The sequence below is a fragment of the Populus alba genome, chromosome 10 (genome assembly GCF_005239225.2).
Source record: "Populus alba chromosome 10, ASM523922v2, whole genome shotgun sequence".
NCBI classification, from domain to species: Eukaryota; Viridiplantae; Streptophyta; class Magnoliopsida; order Malpighiales; family Salicaceae; genus Populus; species Populus alba.
In genome coordinates this window covers 19171172-19197948 of record NC_133293.1, presented here as the reverse complement: position 1 = coordinate 19197948, position 26777 = coordinate 19171172, and the positions used below count along the sequence as shown (strand labels likewise).

Sequence of the window (26777 nt, the reverse complement as noted above, 5' to 3'; positions counted from 1 at the left end):
ACGCTACAATATACTAGCACTAGGTAAACACATTTCTCTATTTGTTTACATTATTCGTTCACCTTTTTCTTTTAACTTTGTCCCATTGAAATATTTAGACTTCCCATGTTGTGAAGAAAAGAAAGGAATAAATATATAAGATTCTTATGGAAAAATGAATACTACTAGTTTTGCTGATGCCAGAGCAGTAAATAGTTAATTTAAATGGTGATTATTTCCTATAAAATATCGAAGTTAGAGAGGAGCCAAATTTGACTTAAAAATAATAATGGGTAATAGTTTATATTCTCATGTTTTTAGAATAATAATGATGTTCGTTTGATTTTATAATAAACATGATAGATAAAAAAAAATGTATTTGGTTTGAGAAATAAAAATCAGGATATAAAATAAATTCAATGTGAAATAATTTTAAAATAATATTTATTTTATTTTCAAAACAAGAGATAGACATAGTGACTTCTGACTCGTAATATTACTTGTTCAAACATTATCGGTGCATAAATTAACATCGAATAAATGGGGTTTTTATTGATTAATCAAAAGTCAACAAGCCAAGCATACGGTACGCATGCTTCGCCAGGGTCCAAGTACATAATAATAAGCAAAATGCACCGACTATCTGAGACAGGTTGGATAAACCCACAATCTGCATATTGCCATGCCCACCTAGTTGAAGACGGGTAACAAAAAAAATACTTGAATATATTGTCTTGACCGAATGTATAAGGAATATTTTGGATTTAATAAATAATAAATAGAATATGAATATTGTTAAATTTAACTCGAGAATCGTCCGAATCTAACTCAAAATATATATTTATATTATATAAATATATTTGTAGAATATTTAGATATTTTTCTTCAATACAATATAACACATACACTTTAATACTGACATAAAACACATACATGAATAGTATTTAATATTTTATTATTTATTATATATACATTCTTTAAATACATATTAATTATTTTATTTTTCATTAATTAATAAATAAATAATAGTAGATAATAACCCTTGAATTCCCAGTATTTTGAAATTCATCACTAGAAGGAAAGTAGACTACTCAAGAATTTTGCATTGCATTTGAAACATCAACTGATTAATTATATCCTGTGACCTTGGAAATAGGATTTCTTATTGCTTTTGCTGTCAAATCACCGATTATACCCTTACATACATGGTTACCAGACACCCATGGAGAAGCACATTACAGTACTAAAAATGATAGCATATGAATTGGTTCGAATAAATATTGAAATGAGTCAAGTCATATAGCATAAATCAAATTTAGAAAATGAAAAAAAAATACATTAGATAAATGAAGCTCAATTGATTATTTATAAATATTTAAATTTTCTAATCAATAATTAATATCAATAAATCTGACCCGTAAATATCATTGATAGCCGTAGCTACAGAGGGACCGTAGATTCAGGGCCTCAAACAGCCCTGTGGTAGCCACTGGCCTCATCACATGAGATACACTCTAATTACATAAATGCCTTCAATGGCAGTATGGCACCTTCACTGGACATTCAGTATGAAACGGCCAATATATCCAGCAATTTGCCTGCCACCGATGGTAGCTGCAAGGCAGGCTATCGCACGCATAAATGAATTACATTTTATTTTCCCAGTAGAGTGTTTGGGTGGTAGCATTCAAAGAGGCGCACGCACGAAATTACAAATTCTAAAGAAACAGAAGAGAGCACCAGGCATCTTATAGGAGAAAAGAGCTAAATTTGAATTATCCATCTACATCAAGTCAGTCATCGAGTTGAAGCCCCAAAACGACAGAAAGGGAAAGGGAGTGATATATTATAAATTCCACATGTTGAGAGAATAAATACTGCTTTAAGCACACTAACGTTGGTATTCTGGAAAAATAACAGGGCACAAATACATGTACCCAGCACAACGTCATCAGCATTAGTTCGACACCGCAATGGGTGCCACTTGCATAACCTTTCACCCTTGGTTCATATTTTGATTCTCCATTTATGATCCACAGCAAGCTGACTTTTGGGCAGCTTGGCCACCATTTGCTGCTTGATCTGGTTGGTTAATCCTGATTGTTTGAGGCTGGTACCACCAGACAAAGGGAGAAGAAATACATCAATATTTGTGAAGAAACATGGGGGCAAAAAACAATTCCCCTGGAAAATGGTAACTATAAACCCATTTTCCAACTAGGGAACTAATGGAAGAAATTAAAAGCAAACGTTACCTCTGCCCTGGAATCAGTTTCTGAGATCCTTTGCTTGATATCCCTCGCAATTGAAAAGAAGACCTCCTCCACGTTCAAATTTGTCTTGGCACTCTGCAGAAAATACTCCGGGTATAAACAGAAGATAATAGATAAAGCAGTGTCGATTCCAGTCTAGAAGCATATTTGCACTTACAGTTTCAAAGAACTTGATCCCATACTCATCAGCAAGAGCTTGGCCCTTGGAAGTGGGCACAGCCTGGAGAAACATAAGAGGAAGGTCTTTCCTAATTATCATCAATGGAGTATACGCACAAACACTTATAGGAATTGAATGAGGATCCCTAATGTAACACCCTAAATTATAAGACAGAACAAGACGACTCCACACTTCTAGGGTGCAAAAGAGGGCTCATCCCATAATTAATGAACTTGCAATCCAACCCACCAAGTTAATGAAACAAACATTTCCTACAGGTAGTAAAATACAGTACATACCCTTTTGCTTTCATCCATGTCTGCTTTGTTTCCCACCAGTATCTTGTTGACATTGTCAGAAGCATGTTGTTCAATGTTGCGAATCCAGTTCCTAATATCTGATCATAATCAGAAACTAGCTCTATCAGAAATTCAAGAATAAAAAACAACAAAAGAAAGACCCACAAGACGAAGGAGAAGCTCTGCTATATCAAAAAGAAGATCTACCACAAATCCACCTCGATGAAACAGTTATCAAACAATAAACAGATTTTGCTGGCTACCCACACCAAGAAACATAAAATGCGAGAAACACGTGATGAACAGAAATCAAGCAAAACACGAGGACAGATATGCTGGTTACCCACACCCAAAAACAGAAAATGCAAACAACACACATTGACAATAAAACAATAGCAAAATGGATAAAATATTGAAATTTCTTCAAATCCGAAGGCTAAAGGTAAGGCAATAAGAGAATTTACTGTTGAAAGATGATTCATCAGTAACATCATACACGAGCAAAATCCCCATGGCTCCTCGGTAATAAGCTGCGTAAGAATACAAAGCACTTAAGCAACTCCAGCACCATCTAGAGATCAAAAGAATTATATTAAATGAATTGACATAAGCCTCCAAACTCGGGCCTCTCCATCATGTACGCAAGTTAATACAATTATTTCACCACCAACAGCCTCGTGAGACTTGGAAAATTTCCAAGGTTGGATATCAACCTGATGGAGTCATCCTAACTATCTGGGATTCTACATTTTAACTCAGGAGTTTCCACTTTGCTCTTTTTTTCTCTCCAACAGGTTATTTTTACTTAGGTTTCATAAAGCATTTTGTTTATCTCCTACATGCATAAATTAATAGGTTAAACAGCTGGGTGAAGTCACTCTACAGCCTCCAGGCTCAAAAGTGCAGAGTCATGATGCAGTCTACCATCCCCACCATCATATGATACACTCAAATCAGGCAAGGATAGTTGCATCTATGAAAAATGCCATAAATTTTACAATAGAGAGAATTTGTAAATGCAAAACACATACCTGTTGTGATAGTTCGGAAACGCTCCTGGCCTGCTGTATCCCAAATTTGCAATTTAATCCGTCTACCATCAAGCTCGATGGTTCTTATCTTAAAATCAATGCTGTTGAAGAAAAGTACAGATGAAGGATAAGATAAATGCTTAACAAACAGAATCAAAATGAAGTTTCTAGCCATCAGCACATCATGATCGGGCTCTTATGCCAACAAATTTGCATATATATCCAGATCCTCAGCTAAGGAAATTGTCTGGAATGGTTATGAACACAGCCAAAAGCGGGAAGTTAATTTTTCAACTTCATTTGCATCACTACATTTTAAGTTTTCCTCAGACATTATGAAACTAACTGGTGACTTGAAATCCAGTAACCCTCGATTCTTCCCTTGTAAATTACATGAGCAGTCCCACAGTGCTTCTTATCATTAACCTAAATCTCTATATTTACATGTCCAGAGATGGTAAAATATTTTCACAATATAAAATTAGCAGAGTTCTCAGGAATGCAAACCCAATGGTGGTAATGAAACTGGTTGTGAAGGAACCATCAGAAAAACGCAAAAGCAGACAACTCTTCCCCACGCCTACAAAGACATTGACAAGAACTGGGATGTCAATTAATCACAAGAGATAGAAAAACAAAACAAGGCATGGTATGTGGATCAGCCCATAATGCCGGGATTAAATTCCCCCAGAAATGACATAGATTCACATTACTTTTAAAGTCAGATGGAAACAGACAGGAAATGAGAGCTGCCAGCAAATACTAATGTAAAATATTAGGTTTAACTTTAAAACAAATCCAATCAAAAATCAGTATCACTGGTCAAAATAAAACAAGTGGGGTGAAGGACATTTTGGGGACGTTTGATAGGTTCAAGAGTGAAAATGAGATATTACATTTTAAATGAACTAAATCACTCTGCTTTTTGTGCTATTAAGACTCTGTTACAAGTAGATTCAACTTGAAATAAAATTAAAATATAAATTCCACTTGGGATTGCAAAGAAATCCTATTTCCATTCCATTCCATTCTCAATACTTGGAGATCCAGATGCACCCTTGCTATTCTAAAGAAACAAGAAAGACAAAGGGTGGAACTTATACAAACTAACCTGTGATGCATTTAACGCAATTCAAGTCATTCAAAATAGAAAGAACCATAATTTACCAAAAACTACTGAATGACAACTCATGTCTAATTTTGTTGTCTCTAATCTTCAAATACTAGCATCTACGAACTTCTCCAGGGAATCAGCATAAATGACTCTAAGTTAGGAAGACAAATCAACCGGGCAGCTGGCTACTATACAGACACAGTCAGAGTTACTGTCAATTTTGTTTCTTTTACATACTAAATTCAATTCTAAAGACCACGTTTTGGTACAAAAAAATCTACCATGTCAGTTACATGCATGCCTGGGGTTATCTGCAGCTTCTCTTTAGGGAAAAGTTGCCTGCAAAGACATATAGGAGCTCATTTACAGGTCCACATCTTCTCTACCAACGAAGCAGAAAAACCACAGACCATCTAGGATTCATTACCACAAAGAAATCTCCTTCTCCTTGAACATTTCTTTTTTTATTATTATTAACTTTAAGCCACTTCTCACCCGGTTTTTCTTGATGGTTTCCATGGCACCAAAAAAATCAACTGTGATCCGACAATTGGCCATTAGATTATGTTGAACTTGGGCTGTATGTAACCACTCTTGAATTTATCTATTTTATTTTTTTATTTTTTGTATGAATTTGCATTTGCAAATGCAAGTTCAAACAAGGATTCTGCGTGCTCCAAACAGAGAGCACCATCTCTAACTACATGAAAGTGTCTCTTCAAAAAGGCCAACTCTTGGCAAATGTAAAAGTCTTGGCTTGCAGTTACAATGGTGCATGTATGGGCCTAGATTGCTACTATTTCATGCAAAAAGGCTAGAGTATAGGGGTATCTTTATAATCCCTCACTCAAAACCCCATTTTTATGGGGAAATGAAGCAGATAAACCAAGTCAAAATGCGGGATCAAATTATTGGCAAGTTAAAACATTGTTTTTAATCCTCGTTGTGACACAAATGCTCCATTCCAGCATCGCCTGATCTAACACATGTAACCAATCTAAATAAATAAATAATCAAAACTGCCTGGACACGATATGCTCATACTTCAAAGCATAAAAGGAAAACCTGTGACTTAAAATTTGGAAAGGATGATGACAGTACAGACAAAGAAGCTTCCAGGTTCTCCAAGCATATGCACAGACAATGTAAATGAAAACTAAAATAAAATAACATTGTCATCCAAATATATGTATTATGTATGGAGCCTTGATGCTTTCATAGAGTTTCTGTCATGCCACGCACATCCAACTAAGACCAACTGGCACAGGCTCTATGATCGATTAAAACAATACATTAAGGGTCCTGCTTACCGAAATTCAATTCACTACTCAGGCAAACACAGGTTTTAAGGGTACTCAGGCAGACATTAAAAAGAAAAACCCATCACTTGTCAATTTCATGCATGCAATCAAACAGCAATGTGAATGCTATGTACAGCTATAAACATGACCAACGCCGTCTTTTGATGCGAATGCTTATTAAAAACCGATCCCAACATCACCAGATCATAAACAAACACCAATTAAGCAAACCCTCAAATGGTTACACCCATACAGATCAACATTCCTTAAATCCAACACAAAATCACAAACACCACACGAAACCAAAAAATAACATTTGTCAAAACCTTTAAAAAATAAAAAAACTTAGATCACCGAATCACATTCCAAATAAAAAACCCAGTAGGGGAGGGAAACCCTTTCCAACCCAACAAATCAAAACCAAAACCCACAAAACCAGAATAGTAGAGAGAAAGAAAAAACCAACCGCTGTCACCAATCAAGAGAAGCTTAATCAAGTAATCATAATCAGCACGAGCCCTTACTGGTGGTGCAGCCATCGTCTGTTTTCCTCTTTGAATTCCAAAAAATAAGAATAAGAATCCCTTGTAGATGAAACAAAAACAGGATCAAAAAATCGAAAGCAGAGAGAGAAAGAGAGTGCCTTTTTAGGTTAGCAAATGAAGGGAAAGAGAGACTGTCTGATTCGTTTGGGACTTTTTGTATCTCTCCGCGTGTATTCCGTTTCCAACTTTCTACAGTTGTATTCTGCCAATGACAGTTAACGTGGACTTTTTATAAGGAGGACTTGGCTGTATTAGATCGTTCCTCTTTTTTTAATATTTTAATCACTATATTATGCAATTATGCTGTCTTCGTTGAAAACTTTTTGCCCTACGCTTCGAGGACTAACATTGTAGATGTGTTTTCTAGTACAGTAAAATTTGTATGTTAAGAAATAAAAGAATAACGTTTGTGATTAATGCGATGAATTAAAAACATATATAATATAAACCCGTAAATTGTAAAAATAGTTGTGAATACTAGTTATAGACTACAACAAAATATATATCTTTCTAGTTAAGAATAAAAATAAACACGTGCAAAAATTCGTGTAAATATTTTATGCTAATTATGTTTTGTTAAAAATAAAATAAAATAAATATACAATAAAAATATGAAAAAACCCTAGCACACGAGCTAATTAAATTTTGTTTTTAATAATAATGTGATCTATTTATTAAAAAGTTAGAATACAAAACTAAGTCTTATTTAAAAAAAAATTAATTTTTTTTAACATGTATGCTCGCCATTCAAACAAGATAAAGAATATACATGTTCTAGTAAAACTTTTAGAGTTTTAGATTTTATACTGTGAAAAATAATATAGATTATCTTGATTTTTAAGAGTTTTTTTATCCAGTATTCCAATCAAATTGAGCGATTAAAAAAATTATCGTCGCAATCAATTTAAAAAAAATCAACTAGATTATTTTTCCTTTTCCTTTTTCGAGGGGATTTACTGGGGCCTTCGGATCACAAAGGCCCGCTTAAACCACGAAGCCCATGGACTCTCTCGAAACCATACCAAGTCCAAAGCAAGAACGAGGCCAATTCCTACTGGACATGCGAGCCCAGGTTCGCTCCTACTCAAGCAAAACCTTAAATGGCCCAGCGACAAAACTCAGGCTCATAACCTTTTAGTCTGGTCCAAAACTAAGGTCTCCCCTTGTACTCCATAGTTGTTTTTCTCGACAACAACCAAGCACTCTGTTTCAAGTGAATGAACGATTAACGTAAGCAGGGTAGAAACTGCTGGCCTGTACGATGCATGTAAATATTTCATTCAATTCTATATTTATTCAAAGAGAAATTGGGTGGTGTTTTTATAAAATTTAAAGGTACAGCTCGTCCTGCTTTAATTTAATACATAGCAGAAATTCCCACTCGTTTAAATGGCCAAACACGAAAGTTGTCCGAACTTGAGGTAGGAGAATGAAGCACAATTTCTATTTTTTTCGGACAACAAACAAAGTCCAATTGTTAAGGCTAATTTGATTGATCACGTCAGGAATTACATCAGACCAACAACTGGCCAAAAAGCCACAAACTCTGTACGATCAGCGATGCAGCGTATATCCACCAGCTCCTGACGCGAAGGAACACCGAAGTGACTAGCCAGAATATATTGCGTATATTCCACAATTGCCTGGTGCCTCTCTTTAAATATTATAAAAGTGAGCATAAAGTAAAGCAATGACACTACAAAAAAGTTGTGCTTCAAAGCATATGCTTAGAAGATCCTCTCCCACACCACCACCACTACAAAAACCCCACCACCACCCCAAGAGATCTCCCTTCAATCCTTTCTATGGCTCTTTCTCTCCAATACTTCGGTCTCCGCTCGAATCCTTCCTAGAGCCCCTGTACATGGGCGGTTTCAAGGCTGGTGGTTGCCGGAAAGTGGCAATGGAAAAGGCGACAACGAGGAAAATGAAGAGGATTATTATGTTCAAGTAAGGCCATGATGGTTTTTACACCGTTAGGGCAACTATTACCTTTCGCAATTTATCCACATCACTTTGGCTTGACATATTATTAGGCCATTTTTTACATATTCTATCATCCTTGCATTTACTCGTATATACTGCAAAGGAAACGCGCGAGTTCAATTTCCACATGCCTTCTTTTTTTTTTCATTTCTGTTTTGTCTAGGGTTTGAATTATGCCACTGTTCCCCGATCGATAAACAGCTTGTGTTTAAACACAGTGTGAAAAGGGACCTTTTTTGTTACTACAATTTATTTGTCGTGTCATCCCTGTTTCTTCTTGCAAAACTGACAACACAGCCAAAATAAAGAGCTGTAGCTTTTACAACCATCCTCTGTTGCCGATTGTAGTCTCAACTCAAAAGGCCTTTGGTGCGTGGTGGCCAATAGACTGATTCACTGAAATGCCACTGGGTATCTATTGGATTTTACACGATCGCTATTTAACTTGAGCTCTGCGGTCAACAATTGCACCGAGTGATTATTGGAACAAAAATAATATAGACGTTGCTTCCATCAATTATAACCTACCATCAAGGCAACATCAAGAGAAAAATTCATCCAGATGGTTCTCCTAAAATGGTTTCAAGGATAGCATCCAGCCAGTTAGATCACTTTAATTAATCGTTACAGACAAATGGCGGGGATTCAAGCGAGAGGAATTTATTAACTCACAGGTGACAAGTGCATTAATAGGGCTACGCAGATATTGGGCTTCGAGTTCTCTATGCAGACCACACCTAATTAGAAGATGCATGCTGATTGCCATGGAAGCCCAGTGGCCTGAACTAAAGAGAAAAACCAGGCCCACTTTGCTGTGTCAATTCTCTAATCCGGTAAATCATGCATTTTCGCCTAATATTTCATAACATTCATCCCTCCAATCTCTGATTCTAAACGATAATTCACTACCAGAAAAATAACACAAAAACCTCCTTACCTCGCACTAAAGAAGCTAGAACACGGATACCATCAAGCACGGTCAAGTATAGTTTAGGTAAGTACTGTTTTCAGTGACGGTTTAAGACAAGTTAGCATGTAAAAGTGCTTCCCTGTATGAAAAATGAAAGCCCACCACTCCATGGGAAGATGGATATGCATTAGATCCTAAATTCTGGAAACTAGAACCAGTAACAAAACATCTCAATACTTTTCAAGGATCAGATTCAGATTTCAATTCCCCGCATGAACATGATAACCAACGTAAGCTGCTATTAGATAGATGAGGGCTACAAAACACATCAGTCACTTAATTAATGTGAACACAACAGCTAGACTATGGAAAAAGCATAAAAACAAACAACGCATGGGACAAAATCCTATTGTAAACAAGTCTCAACATACATCCAAAAAGTTCTCATAAATGGGACAACTCGCTCTCAGACCAGGATAAACCCAGCTTAGTAGAAGAAACCAAGCACTTTCCCACCAACATTCTTCCTTCTAGCTTCCTCATGGTCCATAATACCAGCAGAAGTTGTGAGCACGATGTATCCAAACTGCAATGACAAAGTCATTAATGTACAAGTCAGCACAGCAAAGCCATGAACAGAACCATAATAGGAAACAAGAATATTCACCATTGATTAATTATAGTTTACTTATAGATTCCATCACATTACATATCCTCATACAGATAAATACTGGTATGAACTTTCATTAAAATTTAAATCGGTTTTCAACATTGGCATGAAAGCATTTGGTTGCATTATCCTGATGCATCCCATTTGCAGACATGATATTTGCAGTAAAAACAGATATTGGAATAGAAATTGAAGTGAACTCATGCACTTCATGAACTGACCTGTCTTGAGGGGAGCAACCTTGCAGTCCAGGTTTCAATCTCCTTAACACCAACATCAAAACGAGGACTGATGACCCCACATTTGTTCAACCTTCCATTTAGTTCGACAACGATTTTACCAGCCCTGTGATCATCAACGAACTCAAACTCACCAATGTAACCTACAGAGCAGAACCCAGAAAGAATTACATTTTATTTACAAATCCAAAATGAAACAACAGCTAGAGAATGCAAGTAAAAAATGGATCATTACCATGCTTTTGCATCACCAACAGAAATTTGATGATCACTTTTGAGGAAGGCCTGATCATGACTTGGCGCTTCCCACGTTTCTCTGCATTGTACATGCTCTTCAGAGCATCATTCAAAACACTAACTCGCACCATTGTTACTGCTTCTACACAAATTTAACAAGGACAAAGTCAATGACTGCCAAAAGATTTTGAAATGCACATTACAAAATGTGTTCCAGAAAGCAATTACAAAACTTTCTTTTCCACTCTTCAATGACAGCAATTTTAAGACAAGGTAACTAAACCCCAATCTCAATTCTACCTATTTGCAAACTTTCAAAAGAAAAAGAAAACAGAAAATAAATTGGAAACACAGAACAGGCTGTATAACAAGCTGGATAAAACCAAAAAAATATTAAATTCCAAATTTTAGAGAGAGCTGATCACAAAAAGCCAAAAGGAAACATAAAAGAAATCAAGCTTAATCAAAACTGCTCTTTTTTTAGCCTTGGATGGTATATAAGGAGTTGATACAAGAAAACAGACGTCTATATTTCCCTTCTCATTTTCTATCACCAGCATAACAAACAGAGCTGATGATATCCACCTAAACCACATGACTACACAATAATCGATCCGAAAGGAATCTTTAAAGGGAAACACACACACACAAACAGAAGCAATACTCGAGTCTGTTGAGCTACGATGATAAGAACAAAATTAAGGGCAATGCCATATTATAAAGATCAAATCAAAGAAAATATTGGTGGAAATCCATGAATTATCTAAGACGTACCGGGAAGAGAGGCAGAGAGCGATCTGCAGAGGCGCCTCCTAGTGAAAACAGCGAGAGTTAGGGTTTCGAGAGACTGAATATGCGAAATAATGTGTGTATATAAATGGTGGGTTTTGAGTTGATTTACTGGATTGCCCTCGTATTAGGTTTTTTTAAAAGTTGGGCCGACTTTTACATTGTTGTTCGTCGATCGAGAAATATCGGGGCCTAACTAATTAATCCTCTTGCTATGAGTGGATCTTCGATGAGACTTATTAGTGAGGCCCATTAATCAATCGTATGGTCGATGGGCTTTAGGAAACTGATTTAATGAGTTTCCATGGGCAGAGCATATATTTATCTCTACTGTATACATGTTTTTGACTTCTTTTTTAGCATTTTTAGTCTTTTTATAGGTAAAACAAAGTTCTAGCAATGTACTGAGTGATTTAAGAAACTTATTTTATTTAGGTTTTAATGTCATTAATAAATAGCCAAATAATATAAAACAAGATTAAAAATTTTAATAAAAAAAATATTCAAGTCAACAACGTGTGTGTAAAGTATTAGATCTTTTTAAAAAAATTATTATTTAACTAATAGTAAGCTATCCACTACTATTGAAGATTTTATTTTCAAGATACGTGGAGGCATTGTGTTTAAGTTTTTATTTTTCGATAACTTGTGGTTTTCACTTGAGAAAATTTTATTTCCATCATCTATTTATTTTATTTATTTGAATGATTAATCGATTTTTTTTCTTCTATTTTAGTGCATCTCCTTACCTATAATTGTATTGGATGTTAACTCAAACATTATCAATTGACACGTGAAAAAAATGGATCCCATTTACAATTAGAGAACATCGCAATTGTAGTACCTACCTTCGATCTATTTTTTTGTGCTGTTGAGAGCCTAAGTTTTTACTCCTTCTATTTGATTAATTATTTTTTCTATTTGAATGTATTTCGTCACTCAAGACTATCTAATAATTCATATATATCCTTCAAATTTATTTTTAATATTTACCATTGTTTTAAAAAGGCAGGATGTCATAGTGCTTGGCAGTTCGCAAGTTCATAATAAATCTGGCCACGTAATTGAGCGAAGGTATAAGTAACCGTACAAAATCAAAATTTGACGTGTAAAAAATAAGTTATTGGTGCGACCCAAAATCTGTATATTGGTAATAATTAGTTTAAATATATTATATTTGTTTAATTTCATTCAATAAATCCTCATCAAGTAGATTAATGTACGTACGTGGATTAGAATGCTTAATAACTCATCCAATGACAAAATTGCCACAATAGAAAGGGCATAGGTCAGCATTCCTTGTGTCCAATGGCCAGGAGGATGAAGCCTCGCCGGGGCATGAGCCGACGAGCAGCAAGAACCATGCAGGGAGGACAAGATAATTTCCTCGTCAAAGCATCCCTGTGGTATACTATAATTTCTCCCCTTGACTATCTACCTTGCTATTCCAAATGATGATATTAATCCAATATTACTTAATTGACCCATTCATGAAAAATCAGTACTTAATTTGACTTATTTATTTATTTATTATTTGTGTTTAAAAACCGAGGCTGTGAAAACAAAATATTAAACATCCCTATGGTTTTCCTCGTCAAAGCATTGCTAATATTTTATTTAAGAAAATAAGTATATTGTAACTTTTATCCCGAGCCAAGGCAAGAACTCGCAACAAGCCGAATCCAAAACATCCAATATTGTCTTCGTAACTTGCCAGGTTGACGCCAGTGCCACGCAGGTTTTTACTCTGTGTTTCTCTAATCACACAATTAACTAACTCATTGAATCTTAATAGAATACTTAATTTCCACTAATCAAAACAAGTCAATATGAAAAGAAAGGGACAGCATGGAAGAGGAGTTAACTGCCATTCAGAGCCACCCTGTTCCTCATACTGAGTCTGTTTTTTCTTCAGACGAGTCACCCTGTTCCTCTCACCATGCAGTAAATAGACTCGAGCTTTGCTGTGACCACAAAACCACTCTCTCTTCGAAGGGAAAGCGTCGTTTCTATACTCAAACAAATCCTACAAGATCATATTTATACCAAGACAATAATTTCTCCACTCAAGAGTCTTTTTTAATTAAGTTGTTAACAGCAGGCAACAGAGCAAAGGATACCATCTTAGAGCTAGGAGGGCTAGGAGGCATTTTTCTGTCTTTCAGACTGAGGTGGTGAAAGCTCTTGATTTAGTTACGTACATTACTACTATCTTTTGAACATTTTCTACTCAGTTTTGGTTATGGTAATTGTTTAAGGATCTACGAGAGACATTTGGTCAAAACCTGTTAACATGAGAAGAAGAAAGCCTCTTATTGCAATGCTCTGGGCTTAATTACTTGAATTTATTTTGTAAGTTAATTATAGCATGTTCACATGCACGTCAATTAGCAGTTGCTTGATCAAAACCGATTCGCATGTTCAAATTTAGTTGTTTTTTCTTCTCTTTTAACATCTCAGCATGCTTATGCAAGGCTGGAATTTTCACTTCCCCTTAATTTTCAGTCATTGTTGGACCACTTTTAATCCTTTTCCATGAAAATAGATCTCATCTTCCAACTAAGAAGAGCTTAAACATCGTATGCTTATTAATTTTATTGTATAAATGCATATATATGTTGCTTCCAATTTGGTTTAATCATAATTTAATTAACTTCCACCGCCTTATTTTCACTCTTGTTTCATCAGGTCACTTCGTTTAGAGCAGAAAACAAGCCTCTGAGTTCAGGCTTCTGGTCAGGAAACATTGATTCTTAAGAAATCTCATTGCAGAGAACATATAGTTATAATTTCTCAAAATGAGGAACGCTCTTCTTCCAACAGTATCTTCACACCTTTACAGCTTCGGTAATCATCTTAATCTCTTAAGATCTTCAAGATTTCAAAATATTTGGCTAGCTTAAACTGTGATTGAAGAGACTCTATGTAAACAAGCTTGAACTGGACCAGAGTCCTTGGTCATCATTTGCCTAAAAAAATTAGTAGTATACTCCTGAAAGAGGGATTTGGGCTACCAATGATGTGATGTTGTTTGTATATAATCAATTTGTTTCAGGGAACGATGAGGTTCAGAAGCCAAATCTGGAAGTCTCTATGTCAATGGATGCCAAAATGTATGTGTTCTTGCTCTCCTTGATTTTTATTTTATTTTTACGAAGAAGAATCTTAAAAGGTCCTTTCTATTTGTTTTCTTTGTCAGTGGTGAAAATGAGTAGTTAAAATCAAGATCCCATTAAAGAAAGACAAGTAGAAAGATACCACTAGTTCTTTCAGTTCCTGACTACATTGCTGATACAAAAGACAGTATTTTTCGAATTTCCTCAGGATCACGTTAATCTAAACTATTGTCCCTTGAGCTTTGACTTCGAGTTTCCGTGATGCTGGGCTGTGTTGTCTCGTTGCAATCAGTATCTCTTCTGTACTGTTCTATGAGAAGTGACGGCATGAACATCCATGAAAGAACGGAATCTAATAGACTCATACCATTCAAATTTAGACTTACATGATGTTACAGATAAGTTTTCTTTTGTTGTTTGGCTCAAATACAATTAACCACATTCAAGGCTAGACTTGAAAGCACTTGATGTAACCCTTGTTTTGTCTATGCGATTTATTACATCAACCTTTACTTGCCACGCTTCTTGTATGTCTTGTTGTGAACATTCAAAGTCATTTTTTTTAATATTTGGATTAGGTTAGAATTTATTTGGACAATATGAGCATTCAAAGTTGAAGCTTAAACTTTTATAATAGGAGAGATCCATCCTTATTTGTGCAAAAAAGATTAGGCCCACCTCTTGTTAATGTTGCTTTCTGATTTCCTTTTAGCAGAAATGTCCATGGTACTACCTTTTATTGGACTCCAAAGTCTTCAATGATAGCCACCAGCTACGAGATGGAGGCTTCTGTATTCCTTATCAATCCCTTGCTAGCTATCAACCAGGTTCAGTGAATCTCCATCCATTATAAACTTTAGAAAATATTTCTCAATTTTGCCTGTTCTTGGAGTTCTCTTTCCTCCCTGCTAACCATCTCAGTTTCCTATATCCTCCATTTAATGGCTTGTTTACCTTGTTTAGTGGCAGGCTATCAATCTGTATCCTCTACCTGCAGCAACATCCCACAGCAGTCAACGCTACTAAGCAATGGGGTCTCTATTACAGAGGTTCAAATGGTAAACAATACACTATTCCCTGTTACTAATTTACGTGTGATGTGAGAAAGATTTGAAGTAATATTTTCTAGATGTTCTTGTGCATTAAACTAATTCTGGCTTAATTATTATTATATTTATACAAGGTGATGTCTCTAGTTCATATCCGGCCTCTTGATAAATCTTGTCATATTTTGCTAAACCACTAGTTAATGATCATTTGAAAAGATTAGTGACAATCAATGCAAGAACAGAAAACGATTGAGTGAATAAAATAAAAAACAGGTCTAGCTTGCATATCCCTCATGGACAATAAAATTCATTGGATGTTAGATAATATATAGAGCAGTCCTTGTCACATATGGACTGGAAAAGAATATATTATTGAAGAACTTAATGGATAGTTTTTTGTTGTGGCCATCCTTATGGACTTGCCTGCACTGCACCACCAAATTTGATTTAATAACAGTCTGTAGAACAGCAAAGTAGAGCATCAATCTCCTAATCTTACCCTTGTTCTTCAGGACTTTCAGGCCATGCAAATGAGGAAAAGGTCAATTGATGAGCTTACAAACCTACTACCCCAAAGAGAACCTAGCGATCTCATTGAAAACAAGACTGCTTTGAGTACATGGAAGACTAATAAGAGAAAGAAGGCTAATTCCCCTGAAGAACCATGGAATCACCAAGCCAGAGAATCGATCAGCATCCAAGAGCAAAAGGTAGGAAGTGCATGTCAAGTATTAAAAATAAGTGAAATGCAAGACCAAAATATGAAACAAAACAGAAATAGAACCAAAAGAAATGAAAACTGACAAAAACTTTATCCATTTCCAGAACATGAAAAGGACAGTTTTTTTTTTATTTCTTTCTGACCAAGCATCTGTTTTAAGTTCTCAAGGTTTTCTTTTTTGGCTGGCAGTTGCAGGTGCCTGTGAGGAGAAGCCAAAAGCTGAGTGACAAAATCACAGCTCTTCAAAAGTTGGTCTCTCCATATGGCAAGGTTAGTTAATCTATATGTAAATAGATAACATTCGTTTTATAGTTGCTGATTTTCTATTCCTCAAGTGGAAACATTTATTCCCTTATCATCTTAGAAAACCGATTATGGTTCTGGTTTTATTGCAGGCAGACACTGCCTCTGTTCTACTAGAGGCTTCTCTTCACATCAAACTCCTTCAAGAGCAAATCCAGGTATAAATCTGCTCAGCTAATTATTATCTATTAATCAGGCAGCAAGAGATCAAAGTAGAGAAAGAACACCCTTGAATTATTTAGTAATGAATCATTCAAATGTTGATTAATCTTTTTTTTTTTTTAATTATTCCTGGTTCCGGTACAGAATCTGTTTCGGATGCTGACAAGCTCATGCAATGGTACAAGACCTATTCAACAATCACAGGTTGCTAGATTTACATGAGATCTTTAGCATTTTGGCCATAGATTAATCAATGCATGCATATCTCTATCTCTCTAATACTTTTGTTAAAAACTTGCGCATATCACAGGAAACTGATGGTGAACTGCGAGACCTACAAAGTAGAGGACTTTGCTTGGTTCCCATATCGTTTATGCTGAAAAATGACTCAGCAGCCAGACCAAGTTGATCCTAATTCTGATTCAAGGAAGATCGTCTATGCCATAAATTCCTAGTTTCTGCCCCGAATTACACATATTTAGCTTGACCTCGACACAGCAGGATTTTCTTCTCAATCCACTTTAAAGCTCCCATTATCAAGGAATCTAGTCGTTTTCATATTTAAGGGCACCAACTTTGATTGGTATTTGGTGGGATATTTAGTTTTTTGGTATGTTTGGGGACTTGACCTATAAAGAGATCTGATTTCTTGTTCATCTGCTCCTGCCATTTTACTCCTTTTCATCTGTTTTTGTTAGCCCTGTGTGTTTCCCTTGTCAAAGTTTCATGAACATGTGGTATTGATCGATTCAAGTGGGCTGCCCTCACAATTCACAATTAATTTGAGGGCATCAATTCATAGCAGCAACATTCCCTTTTTTTCTTTCTGGACTACAATCTCAGATGCATGAAGTTTATAAATTTTGATTGTCTTTTTTACTGTTCAACAGGATTTTTATTATTATTAGCCTAGGCTCAGTTCAAATTTCTAAAGACCGTAAACACGGGGCCAACCCTTAATCTTGACAAAACTCGTCGATTTGGGCCTCAAAGCCCATCATAGAACCATAAAACATGGGCTACAGCAGTCCATCATAACTCAGCATAAAACGTAGTCGTACTAACTCAATAAACGCTAGTTTCATCGCCCAAGACGCGGCACTCTTTCCCACCATATCCCAAAACGTGGCACTATATCAATGGAGCAAAACGCCAGCGATCAAATACTAGTGAAAGAATCACCACAGAGGCACAGACACACATACCATACGTGAAATAAAAAATAGGCCACCACAACTTTAAATTTTTTCAAGCCCAACAAAAACAAAAAAGTGGAAAAAAAAAAATAAAGGAGAGAGAAAAAAAAGAAAAAGAAGAAGAAGTCTATCTTTATCACCTCCTCCACCTCGCCCCCTCCCTCCCTCCTCTCTCTTGGCCCTAGATTTTCTCTCATTAGTTTCGCTTCCGTTATTTTTATCAAATCAAAAGGAGAAAAAATGGTAAGCACTTCGATTACTCTTTGCTCCGTTTCACTGTACGTGTCTTCATCATTTCATCTTTTTTACTCTTTTTTTTTTTTCTGTTTGGGGATTTAGTGTTGATTAGTGAAATTGGTGATGGTTTTGTGCTTGATCCATGAAATTTAATTGGTAATTTGATGGTTTTATTGGTAGATAAAAAGTTTGATTTTTTTTTTGTTAACTGGTTCACCGATCTGAATTCTTCTCTCTCTCTTTCTTTTTATAATTATTTTGGCTTTTTTCATCTGTGTTGGATTATGATGTTTGTGATGTTGATGCAATTTTTTTGGGTAATATTCTAATTTAATTCTAGAGTTTGTTTTTTGGTTCAGTTGGTAGCGGGTGATACTTTTTGTTCTTACTATATCTGCAGCTGTGTCGGGAAATGGCTTTTTTGGGTTTTTTTTATAGAAAAAAATTATTTCCTGAATATATATATATATATATATATATATTAATCTTTTTTCGCATTTGGGTTTATATTTTTTTTCTCTTCTCGGTTGGATGAATAAAATAGGATTTGAAAGCAGGAATTTTTGGGATAAATTGAAAAACTCGTGAAAAAGTGGGATGGATGATTTAGATTGAAGGTTCTGGTGGTTTGTTAACTTAACTGTGAAGGATATGATAAAAGCTTAGAAATGAAGTTGGGAATTAAGCAGAAGTATATTTCTCTTTAGGACTTTGTCGTCATTGTGAACTGTACTTTGATGATTGTTATTGATTCGAAGTATCTGTCTTATGAAAAAAAGATGAGGTGTAATGTGGGAATTTATGTAGAGGAGGAAGGTTTGTGAGTATTACCAATTCCTAATATATATGGGGGTAGGACATTGCTTAACCTGGTCAATAGCTATAGGTGCAATGAAGCATTCATTTTCTTTGATGAACTACGTCTCAAGCTGTAAAGCAGCTGCATTTGTAAATAGATGGTCCCACAGGAATACACTTTGACCTATAGTACTTTATCAAGCAGTTAGCAAAGTTTCATAGCTTGTGGTGCAGATATCTGTGTTGCTTACTAGTTGTTCATCCCATCTGCAGGCAAACGCAGCATCTGGGATGGCTGTGCATGATGACTGCAAGCTGAGGTTTTTGGATTTGAAGGCAAAAAGGACTTACCGTTTCATTGTTTTCAAGATCGAGGAGAAGCAAAAGCAGGTGATTGTGGAGAAGCTTGGTGAACCAGCTGATAGCTATGAAAATTTCTCTGCCAGTCTGCCTGCTGATGAGTGCCGATACGCAGTTTATGACTTTGATTATGTAACAGAGGAGAACTGCCAGAAGAGCAGGATTGTTTTTATTGCATGGTGATTGATTACCTTTCATAGAATCTATCAACCGCTTATGTTACCGTTCTTTTTTTTTTGTTTGATTTATGTTCGACTGTTTGCTTCATCTTTTGCTTTTACATGTATGAAGGTCCCCTGACACGGCGAGGGTGAGAAGCAAGATGATTTATGCAAGCTCCAAGGACAGATTTAAGAGAGAATTAGATGGTATTCAGATTGAGCTGCAAGCTACTGATCCTACAGAGATGGGGCTTGATGTTATTAGAAGCCGTTCGAATTAAAATACATTGCCTACCATGCAAGGAAGTCCATATCATTGGGTTCATTAAGTGTAATGTTTATATATCTGCACCTAGAATTTGCCTTCTTCTGTTATGTTTGTGGATTCATGGGGCGAGCATCCCCACCAGTGTGATACTTGCATACAGTTATATGATGTTCTGTGGGGGTATAGTTCAGTTTGATTTCTTTGAAGGCTTTTATTATATGTTGCACTCGCAAGTCTTTTACCCTACTTTCAATTTAATTATGTACCATTTCATTGTCCATAATGAATAAACCAAAGAGAGGCATGCATAATTGTGATAATTTCAGTTATGTGTTGAACCTTGATAATGAATTTAGAGGTCACTGAGTGGTATCCCCAAATGTTGAATGGTTGGATATTATCACCTTGGAGAAATGAGCCTCAATCTTTTATCCAAGACATACAGACATTGGAAGTTTGATGATATGTGCTTGGCTAGTAAATTCACCCATGTAGCTTTTGCTTGATGGTGTGCTCGTTGCTATGTCCCTGTCTTTTCCAATCTAAGCTCGGTCTTCTTACTGGCGCTGTCTTTTAATTGGCGTGCTGCTTTTTGAATATATTTTTAGCAATCACTGTCACGGTCGGTTCTTGGTGCCACCAGGAGTGGTAAAGTTGTAGAGACTGAGATTTTGATAGCAAGCATCTGGAGATGTGTGGACTGTGCAGTTGTGTAACGGCAACAATGGCAAAACAATCATGTTTCTACCAGATTATGTCTTTTGTTGTAGAGTGGACCTCACAGAATCGCATAAAAAGTCAGCAAGGGATGCAACTCGTCCTAAAAAAAATATAAATTCTGTAGTCAGTATAAATTAAAACATACGTCGGTATATTTCATCATGCTCCAGCCTTTCTGATGGGTCACTTGCTTCTTAATCTTTGCAAATCAATTCCCTTGGCACCAATGAAATGTCAAAAACATCACTCCTTGCTGACTACTTGGGTTTGGATCGGTGCTAAATTCATGACTAGCAATATCTCGATTTTAAGGCTTTAAGCCCCCTTCAAGACTAGCAAACTAGTAACTAACTAGTTTAAAGGGGAAATCCTCGAGCACAATAGGAAGTACTAAGTAGCCACGAAGGCTTTCATAGCTACTCATAAAATAAAAACACTGGTCACATTAAAATGAAAACTACCCAGCTACTAGCCACTAGTAATAAAATGATACATCAAAAACAAACACAAACACGGCCGAGCCCAGCTGCAAGGAAAGCACATTAAGCAGCTGACACAAAGCCAAGAACGAAATTATTTATAAACTTCCAGGAAAACAATCCGCCTAATTCTTCGGTATTCCTCCCTCCAAAACCATCTTCACCACCGATTCCTCACAGGCAAGCATACAGGAGCACCATTCGGATTTTGGAACTACATGGCCAGCAATAATAGCACCTGTACCTACAGGGTAGGTTAAGTAGTGATGAAATCATGTTTAATTATGAGATATAACCCATTATCGAAAAGAAAGCAAGGTTTGCATGATTTAGAGTAAAATATGTAGATATACATTTGACAAATGTTAATTTAATTATATCAGCTGCATAAAGGGCATAGTTGCAGGAGTCGAGCATCAATTTTGGTTAAAACCATCCAACAATTTTGGTATTGTTGGGGCATTTAAAATACTTACCTCTTAAGGAGAAATGAAAACTTTAGATCGCCAAGAAAAATAATCCAAACATGGCAGTTCACTTCTCATTTTCCGAATGTAATGCTCCAAAGTGTGTGCCTTCTCATTTATGATATCAGTAGAAATTGTATCTTCTGCTAGTTTGACTGCTGCCATCTGAGTAAGTTGAAAATTCTCTCCAGCCAATTGTAGCTTTCTTGCTATTTCTTCACCACCAAGCTTCACAAGGGTAAACAATAAAGATCTAAGCTCATTCTTTGCTCCAGCTGTTAGAGACATGCCTTTCAAATGCTCTACCAGTGCTAACTCCTCATCAGGGCTACAATGTCAAGAAATATTTCAAGCAAGGGCTCTTGAATAAGAAAAGAGGGAAAGGAATCTGGGAATCAAGAATGAAGATGCATACCTGCCAGGGCGAATTTTTCCTCTCTTCCGCTGACGCCTCATGTCTCTTGCCTTGCTAGTGACACTGGAGGTTACAGAAGCAGCAGAGCCCTTCCTTGTTCTGTTCATGAGATAAAGCAACCACATGAAGCGAGTTAGATTGGCATAACCAGATTCATTTGGATGCATGAAAGTAGAAAAACAAGTAACTTGGCATGCCAGTTGGGATAAATTGATCACGCTAAACTAATGTAGCTTCAAGACTAGTTCAAACATGAGGTTGCGAGCGAGACAAAATAGAGCAGTTGCATAAAAAATCTAAAATGGCAATTCGACAGAGACAAGCAGAACAGGCAAGACAAAAAGTTTCCAGGAAAGCTAGGTTGAAACCACTCAAATGCAAGAAGAAAAGTTGAATAACAGATATGACAGATAAATATGACAAGGACACAATGAAACTACGTGCTCTGCCACCAATTCTAACATTTTGCTGTTTATAAATTGACATGAAATGTTTTTTTCTGAAGAAAATTAACTTAAGGTGAACTATCATAATATTCGTGGGCATGAAAATCATAGGATTGTAGCAAAGTGCATGCATCTGAATTACAGCCAATAAATAAGGCTTTGAACCACTAAATTAGTAAGACACAAAGTCCAGAAAGAGATACCCTGTGGTGTAGGCACTCATGCCACTGAAGTTACTGCTAGCTTCTGAAACAGTATCATCATCCAGATCATTTATTGACCGTTCCTCTGACTGAAGCTTTGCTGCCAGAAGTAATCTTCTCTGTCGAACAGCTAAATAGCGAGTCAAGTACTTCCCTACCTTCTCCAAGCCTTCCTTGTGTTCACTGATTAGTGTGCTTGCACAATCTAAAGCTGCATTCTTCACTTCCAATACCAGATCCTCTTTCCTATGCATGAAAGCAACCCTCAAAGCCTCCTCCCAGTCCCTTGCACTAATTAATAAATTAATCCCTCTGTTAACATCTCCACAATACTCCAGAGCAATTTTGGCAGCTTCTCCTGGTTTACCAAGTGCTTGGAGCTCTTCACAAAGATCATGAGCAAGTTGCATTAACTCGTCCTTTTCCAGTTTAAGGAGCCCAGCAACAGTAAGCACCCCACTCCAATCACCACAAGAGCGATATGCCTTCAAGGCATTTTCCAAACTGGAACAACACAGATAAGTTATCGCGGCATCCTCAAAGCATTTTTCATCACTAAGATGATCGCCCCAGGCCTCAAGGACCTGCATTTTCTTTGCAGGATCAGTGATCATTTGAAGGCCCAGAGGAAATAATTGAGGATTTTTGCTCATGAGGTTCATACAATCTGAATAATATGCATCACCAGCAGAAACAATGTGTCTGAAAGCCTTCTCGTATCGGTGTAACCGAAGGTCAATATTGTAGCACATTACAAGGCTTGGCATGCGTTCTAATTCTTGTAGATAAGGAAGAAATTCCTTTGGGTCTCTTTGAGAGTTCACTGCCACAATAGCTGCAAGGTTCAAATCATAAAGTCCTAAGGCAGCTTCAAATACAGCATCGGAATCAGATAACCACAACAGATGCTTCAGAGCTTCTTCAGCAGATGGATAAGAGGTTCTCCTAGGGTCACTTGAACCTAATAATTCCATTTCACGAATAACTTTGATTCTTTTCAAAGCTTCTTCGAGCATAGGAGGATCACTGCGAGCTAGAGTGGTTAGAATGCAAAGCTCCCTTGCAGGGCTTTCGGTGACTTGTACCTCAAGAGCCTTCCTTATTGCCAGGAGGAGAGAAGAAACCTTGCTGGAACTATCAAAGCTCATGACATCCTTAGCTTGAACATCTCCAGCTCTGTTTTGGCAGGGTGTAGAGATATAATTTTTGTATAGGGTTTCCATAATGTTTTCATTCTTTATGGAACAAATGAACTCGGTTATATAGCTCAAATTGTTAACCTGTTTGACAAATTCTGAAGCTGACTGAAGAAAAGTTTGCCATCCACAATAGTCAACGATAACATTGAAATCTATTCTATGCCGTCTGACCAACAGCAGTGCATCCCTAAAACGCCTTTGGATCAAAGCATTGACAATTGAAGCAAGAACCAGCTTTCTAGGGTGAATGCTTTCCAGATTTCCCCGAGTTGTCTGTATAATAACAGCAGCATCATCACCATGCAGGACACCAATAATTTTGGCACCTCTTTCCCAAATATTTATGAAGTTCATATTTTCTTCTTTTCTTCTGTTACCGGTGTGGACAAAGTTCTCGAATTTTAACTCTATTTCTCCATGCAGTATATCACCGATTTCCACAACAAAGAGAAAGTCTTGTTTGGTTGAAAGTATCAAATGAGTGATTACTTGGTCAGCCAAATTTGAGTAGCATGAGAAACTACTGCAGTTGTTGCATAGAACTTTCCCACCAAAATGCAGCCTCCCAATGTCATCAAGACCAAAAAGCAAGGGCTTTAATGACCCACTGTCACTGGCCTTAGCCACACTCATCCAAGGGCAAGAGGATGAAAAGCTCATATCATCATGTTTTGTTGAACCTCCAGTAACAGCCAAGCCCAGCATTGAAGTGTACTCAACAACATTTCCACCATCAAACTGAACAAAAGCTGAACGATTCTTGGCAGGATTAGGAGCAATGCCAATCACAAGCCCTTCCATATAATTTCTATGGGAAATCTTTGCATGCCAGCCTGATCCTGTTACCAAACTTGGTACATGGTCCTCAGAACACAATAGTTCAATTTCCTGCAAACAAAAACCACTAAGTCCATCCTCACCCATTGAACTGTGGGATGCACAATTACTATGAGAGAAGCCATAATGAGAAACAGCAAGTAATATGTGTGAATCAAGCCATGCAAGGTTCACAAAGGATCCAAAACCTGTCTCAGAAATAGAAGCTTCAACAGTAAATTCTTTTTCTTCAAGATCCTCCCATGTATCTGGGTCAGGAAGTTCTACAGCACCCAAAGAACCATCTGATAAAAATGCAGCTACTCTATTCTTAGAATTATTGGAATATAAAGCCAGGTCCCTCACTGAACTTGGAAATTTGAGGCTGAATAAATGAAGGGGAGGTGGCATCAGGGATAAAGAAAGTGGAGTTACAAGTATTTTGGAGTCATCAATGACCAATGCTGTCGAGTTCTCTGTCACAGCAGAAATCCAGGTGAAGTTGTAAATTGTGATCTGGCCTCCAAGAGTCCAACAAATCAACTGTAGTGGCTTTACTGGATCCCACATGAGCCTAACTCCATCCTGTCTCGAGTATCTAACTTCATGTTTCAAATACCAATGGTTGTTGCTCAAAAACCAGAGCTTAACAGCATCATATTTCTCACATCTAACAACAGATGCAACAAGATCCGAACCACAATTCCACTTAAGACTTTCAACTGTTGCATCAACTGCTTCTTTAATACTAAAAGAACTCCTCACCAACCCATTCCTCTCATAGAAAGCAATATCAGGACACCTATTCTCCACTTTTCTATCATACACAGCAGCAATTTTCGCTCCACTTGGCATCCATTCCAAAACCGCCCCCATAAATACCTTAGAATCTGATGTGGAATGCAATGCACCCGAATCCCGTTCCCAAACCTTAATCTTCTTAAGCAAGGCAGAAGATTCACTCGCTTCACTTATCGTAGCAAAATATTTCCCATCACCTCGCCATGAAATAAAACTCCCAAACATATTCTTTCCATCCAATTCACCTAAAATCCATAATCCAACCAATCAATAAAACATTCCAAATCAATCTAACGATATTATACACAAATTAACATTATCGCATTTTGCAAAATAAACTTAACCAAACAACGCGAATACATACTAAAGTAACAAGAGAGAAAGGTTGGCCCTTACGTACGTCAAGACCATCACCGTAATTTTCCTTCTCCTCAACCGCGATTTCATACAACAAATCCCAATCATGAGTCATAACTAACACTTGTCTGAAACCAGTAAGAATAGCAAGCAAATCTCCATCGGGACTCGGCGAGATACACTTAACCCCGCCTTCAACTTGACCGACGATTTCAGTAGAATTATCATCAATATTATGCAATAATAAAAGTCCATTTTCAGTTCCAATAATTAAGGCTTCTTTCTCCATCATGTAATCAAATGCAGTGATTAAGTCTCCGTCTTCCAATTCAATTTGATTAATCTCCGACGGTAATAGCAAGCCTTTTGATTTTCCATTCTGTTACACAAATAAATAGACATGTAAAATTACAAAGTTGTGGGTGCAGAGTGCAAATAAAAGGAGTGGGAGAGGAAATACTTGGAAAGAAGAAAGGTGAGCTGTGTAAATGATATTGGCCGAAGAAGCGAAGAAGAGGCGGTTGCGTTCGATATCGAAAGCGGAGAAGACGAGAACTTCTTGTGGCGATTGTAATTCCAGATTCTGAGAAATCTCCCTGTATAGCTTCAGGTTTTTCATCGTTTTCCTCTTTAGCTACCTTTCAACCTGTCTCTGTCTCTGTAAGCAGAGAATTACATGGAGAAATGGAGTTCTTAGGGTTTTTTTTCCGAAGGGTTTAAGGTTTGTAACTTCGGCGGTTTGATTAGCCAACCTTTAGTGGGGCTGGGGAAGAAGGTAAAGTTGGACTCGGCACGAGTGTTATTTGTCTGGGCTGTGAAATTATTCACATATGGGCCTAGCGCATTTCAGTGGGTCGGATTCCGGGCCTTTAGTGGATCGCTGTGTTTGCTTTTGAGAAGAGTTCAGTAGCAGCCTTATATGGACGCTTCGACTGCGAATTGGTCCAGTTTTTCATTTACTTTTATGCTT

General features: G+C 36.8%; 5 protein-coding genes and 1 long non-coding RNA gene across 13 annotated transcripts; 3 read left to right on the top strand and 3 right to left on the bottom strand.

The window, feature by feature from the left end:
- Positions 1 to 1702: 1702 nt before the first annotated feature.
- On the bottom strand, positions 1703 to 6841 carry LOC118059762 (ras-related protein RABE1c). The gene is made up of 9 exons (XM_035072736.2): positions 6801 to 6841; positions 6624 to 6709; positions 4250 to 4322; positions 3743 to 3843; positions 3176 to 3241; positions 2712 to 2809; positions 2410 to 2472; positions 2235 to 2327; positions 1703 to 2089 (listed from the first exon to the last, which is right to left on the bottom strand). The coding sequence occupies exons 2-9, from the start codon at positions 6694 to 6696 to the stop codon at positions 2006 to 2008; spliced, it is 651 nt and encodes a 216-aa protein (XP_034928627.1). The 5' UTR covers positions 6697 to 6709; positions 6801 to 6841; the 3' UTR covers positions 1703 to 2005.
- Positions 6842 to 9871: 3030 nt separating this feature from the next.
- Positions 9872 to 11636, bottom strand: LOC118059761 (small ribosomal subunit protein uS8z/uS8w). 3 transcript variants are annotated; one of them, XM_035072735.2, is made up of 4 exons: positions 11519 to 11636; positions 10743 to 10886; positions 10490 to 10650; positions 9872 to 10184 (listed from the first exon to the last, which is right to left on the bottom strand). In XM_035072735.2, the coding sequence occupies exons 2-4, from the start codon at positions 10873 to 10875 to the stop codon at positions 10086 to 10088; spliced, it is 393 nt and encodes a 130-aa protein (XP_034928626.1). In that variant the 5' UTR covers positions 10876 to 10886; positions 11519 to 11636; the 3' UTR covers positions 9872 to 10085. The 3 variants fall into 3 exon arrangements, with proteins under 3 accessions (XP_034928626.1, XP_034928625.1, XP_034928624.1); XM_035072734.2 differs by having other exon boundaries at positions 10743 to 10880; positions 11519 to 11626; XM_035072733.2 differs by having other exon boundaries at positions 10743 to 10883; positions 11519 to 11612.
- A 1785-nt stretch (positions 11637 to 13421) lies between these two features.
- On the top strand, positions 13422 to 14647 carry LOC140955997 (uncharacterized). Its single transcript, XR_012170895.1, has 3 exons — positions 13422 to 13704; positions 14222 to 14380; positions 14589 to 14647. It is a non-coding gene; the product is annotated as an uncharacterized lncRNA (long non-coding RNA).
- A 686-nt stretch (positions 14648 to 15333) lies between these two features.
- Positions 15334 to 17540, top strand: LOC118059758 (transcription factor bHLH110). 4 transcript variants are annotated; one of them, XM_073412084.1, is made up of 7 exons: positions 15334 to 15476; positions 15613 to 15707; positions 16220 to 16408; positions 16609 to 16689; positions 16815 to 16880; positions 17029 to 17088; positions 17195 to 17540. In XM_073412084.1, the coding sequence occupies exons 2-7, from the start codon at positions 15705 to 15707 to the stop codon at positions 17291 to 17293; spliced, it is 498 nt and encodes a 165-aa protein (XP_073268185.1). In that variant the 5' UTR covers positions 15334 to 15476; positions 15613 to 15704; the 3' UTR covers positions 17294 to 17540. The 4 variants fall into 4 exon arrangements, with proteins under 4 accessions (XP_073268185.1, XP_034928622.1, XP_073268184.1 ...); XM_035072731.2 differs by having other exon boundaries at positions 15340 to 15476; positions 16211 to 16408; XM_073412083.1 differs by lacking the exon at positions 15334 to 15476 and having other exon boundaries at positions 15493 to 15707.
- A 559-nt stretch (positions 17541 to 18099) lies between these two features.
- On the top strand, positions 18100 to 20130 carry LOC118059760 (actin-depolymerizing factor 1). Its single transcript, XM_035072732.2, has 3 exons — positions 18100 to 18323; positions 19389 to 19654; positions 19767 to 20130. The coding sequence occupies exons 1-3, from the start codon at positions 18321 to 18323 to the stop codon at positions 19915 to 19917; spliced, it is 420 nt and encodes a 139-aa protein (XP_034928623.1). The 5' UTR covers positions 18100 to 18320; the 3' UTR covers positions 19918 to 20130.
- Positions 20131 to 21007: 877 nt separating this feature from the next.
- LOC118059757 (elongator complex protein 1) lies at positions 21008 to 26579 on the bottom strand. Of its 3 annotated transcripts, none has more exons than XM_035072728.2 (6): positions 26268 to 26579; positions 25847 to 26186; positions 22635 to 25695; positions 21986 to 22084; positions 21580 to 21898; positions 21008 to 21341 (listed from the first exon to the last, which is right to left on the bottom strand). In XM_035072728.2, the coding sequence occupies exons 1-5, from the start codon at positions 26424 to 26426 to the stop codon at positions 21583 to 21585; spliced, it is 3975 nt and encodes a 1324-aa protein (XP_034928619.1). In that variant the 5' UTR covers positions 26427 to 26579; the 3' UTR covers positions 21008 to 21341; positions 21580 to 21582. The 3 variants fall into 3 exon arrangements, with proteins under 3 accessions (XP_034928619.1, XP_034928618.1, XP_034928620.1); XM_035072727.2 differs by having other exon boundaries at positions 21008 to 21347; positions 26268 to 26578; XM_035072729.2 differs by lacking the exon at positions 26268 to 26579 and having other exon boundaries at positions 21008 to 21347; positions 25851 to 25990.
- Between the last annotated feature and the right edge of the window lie 198 nt (positions 26580 to 26777).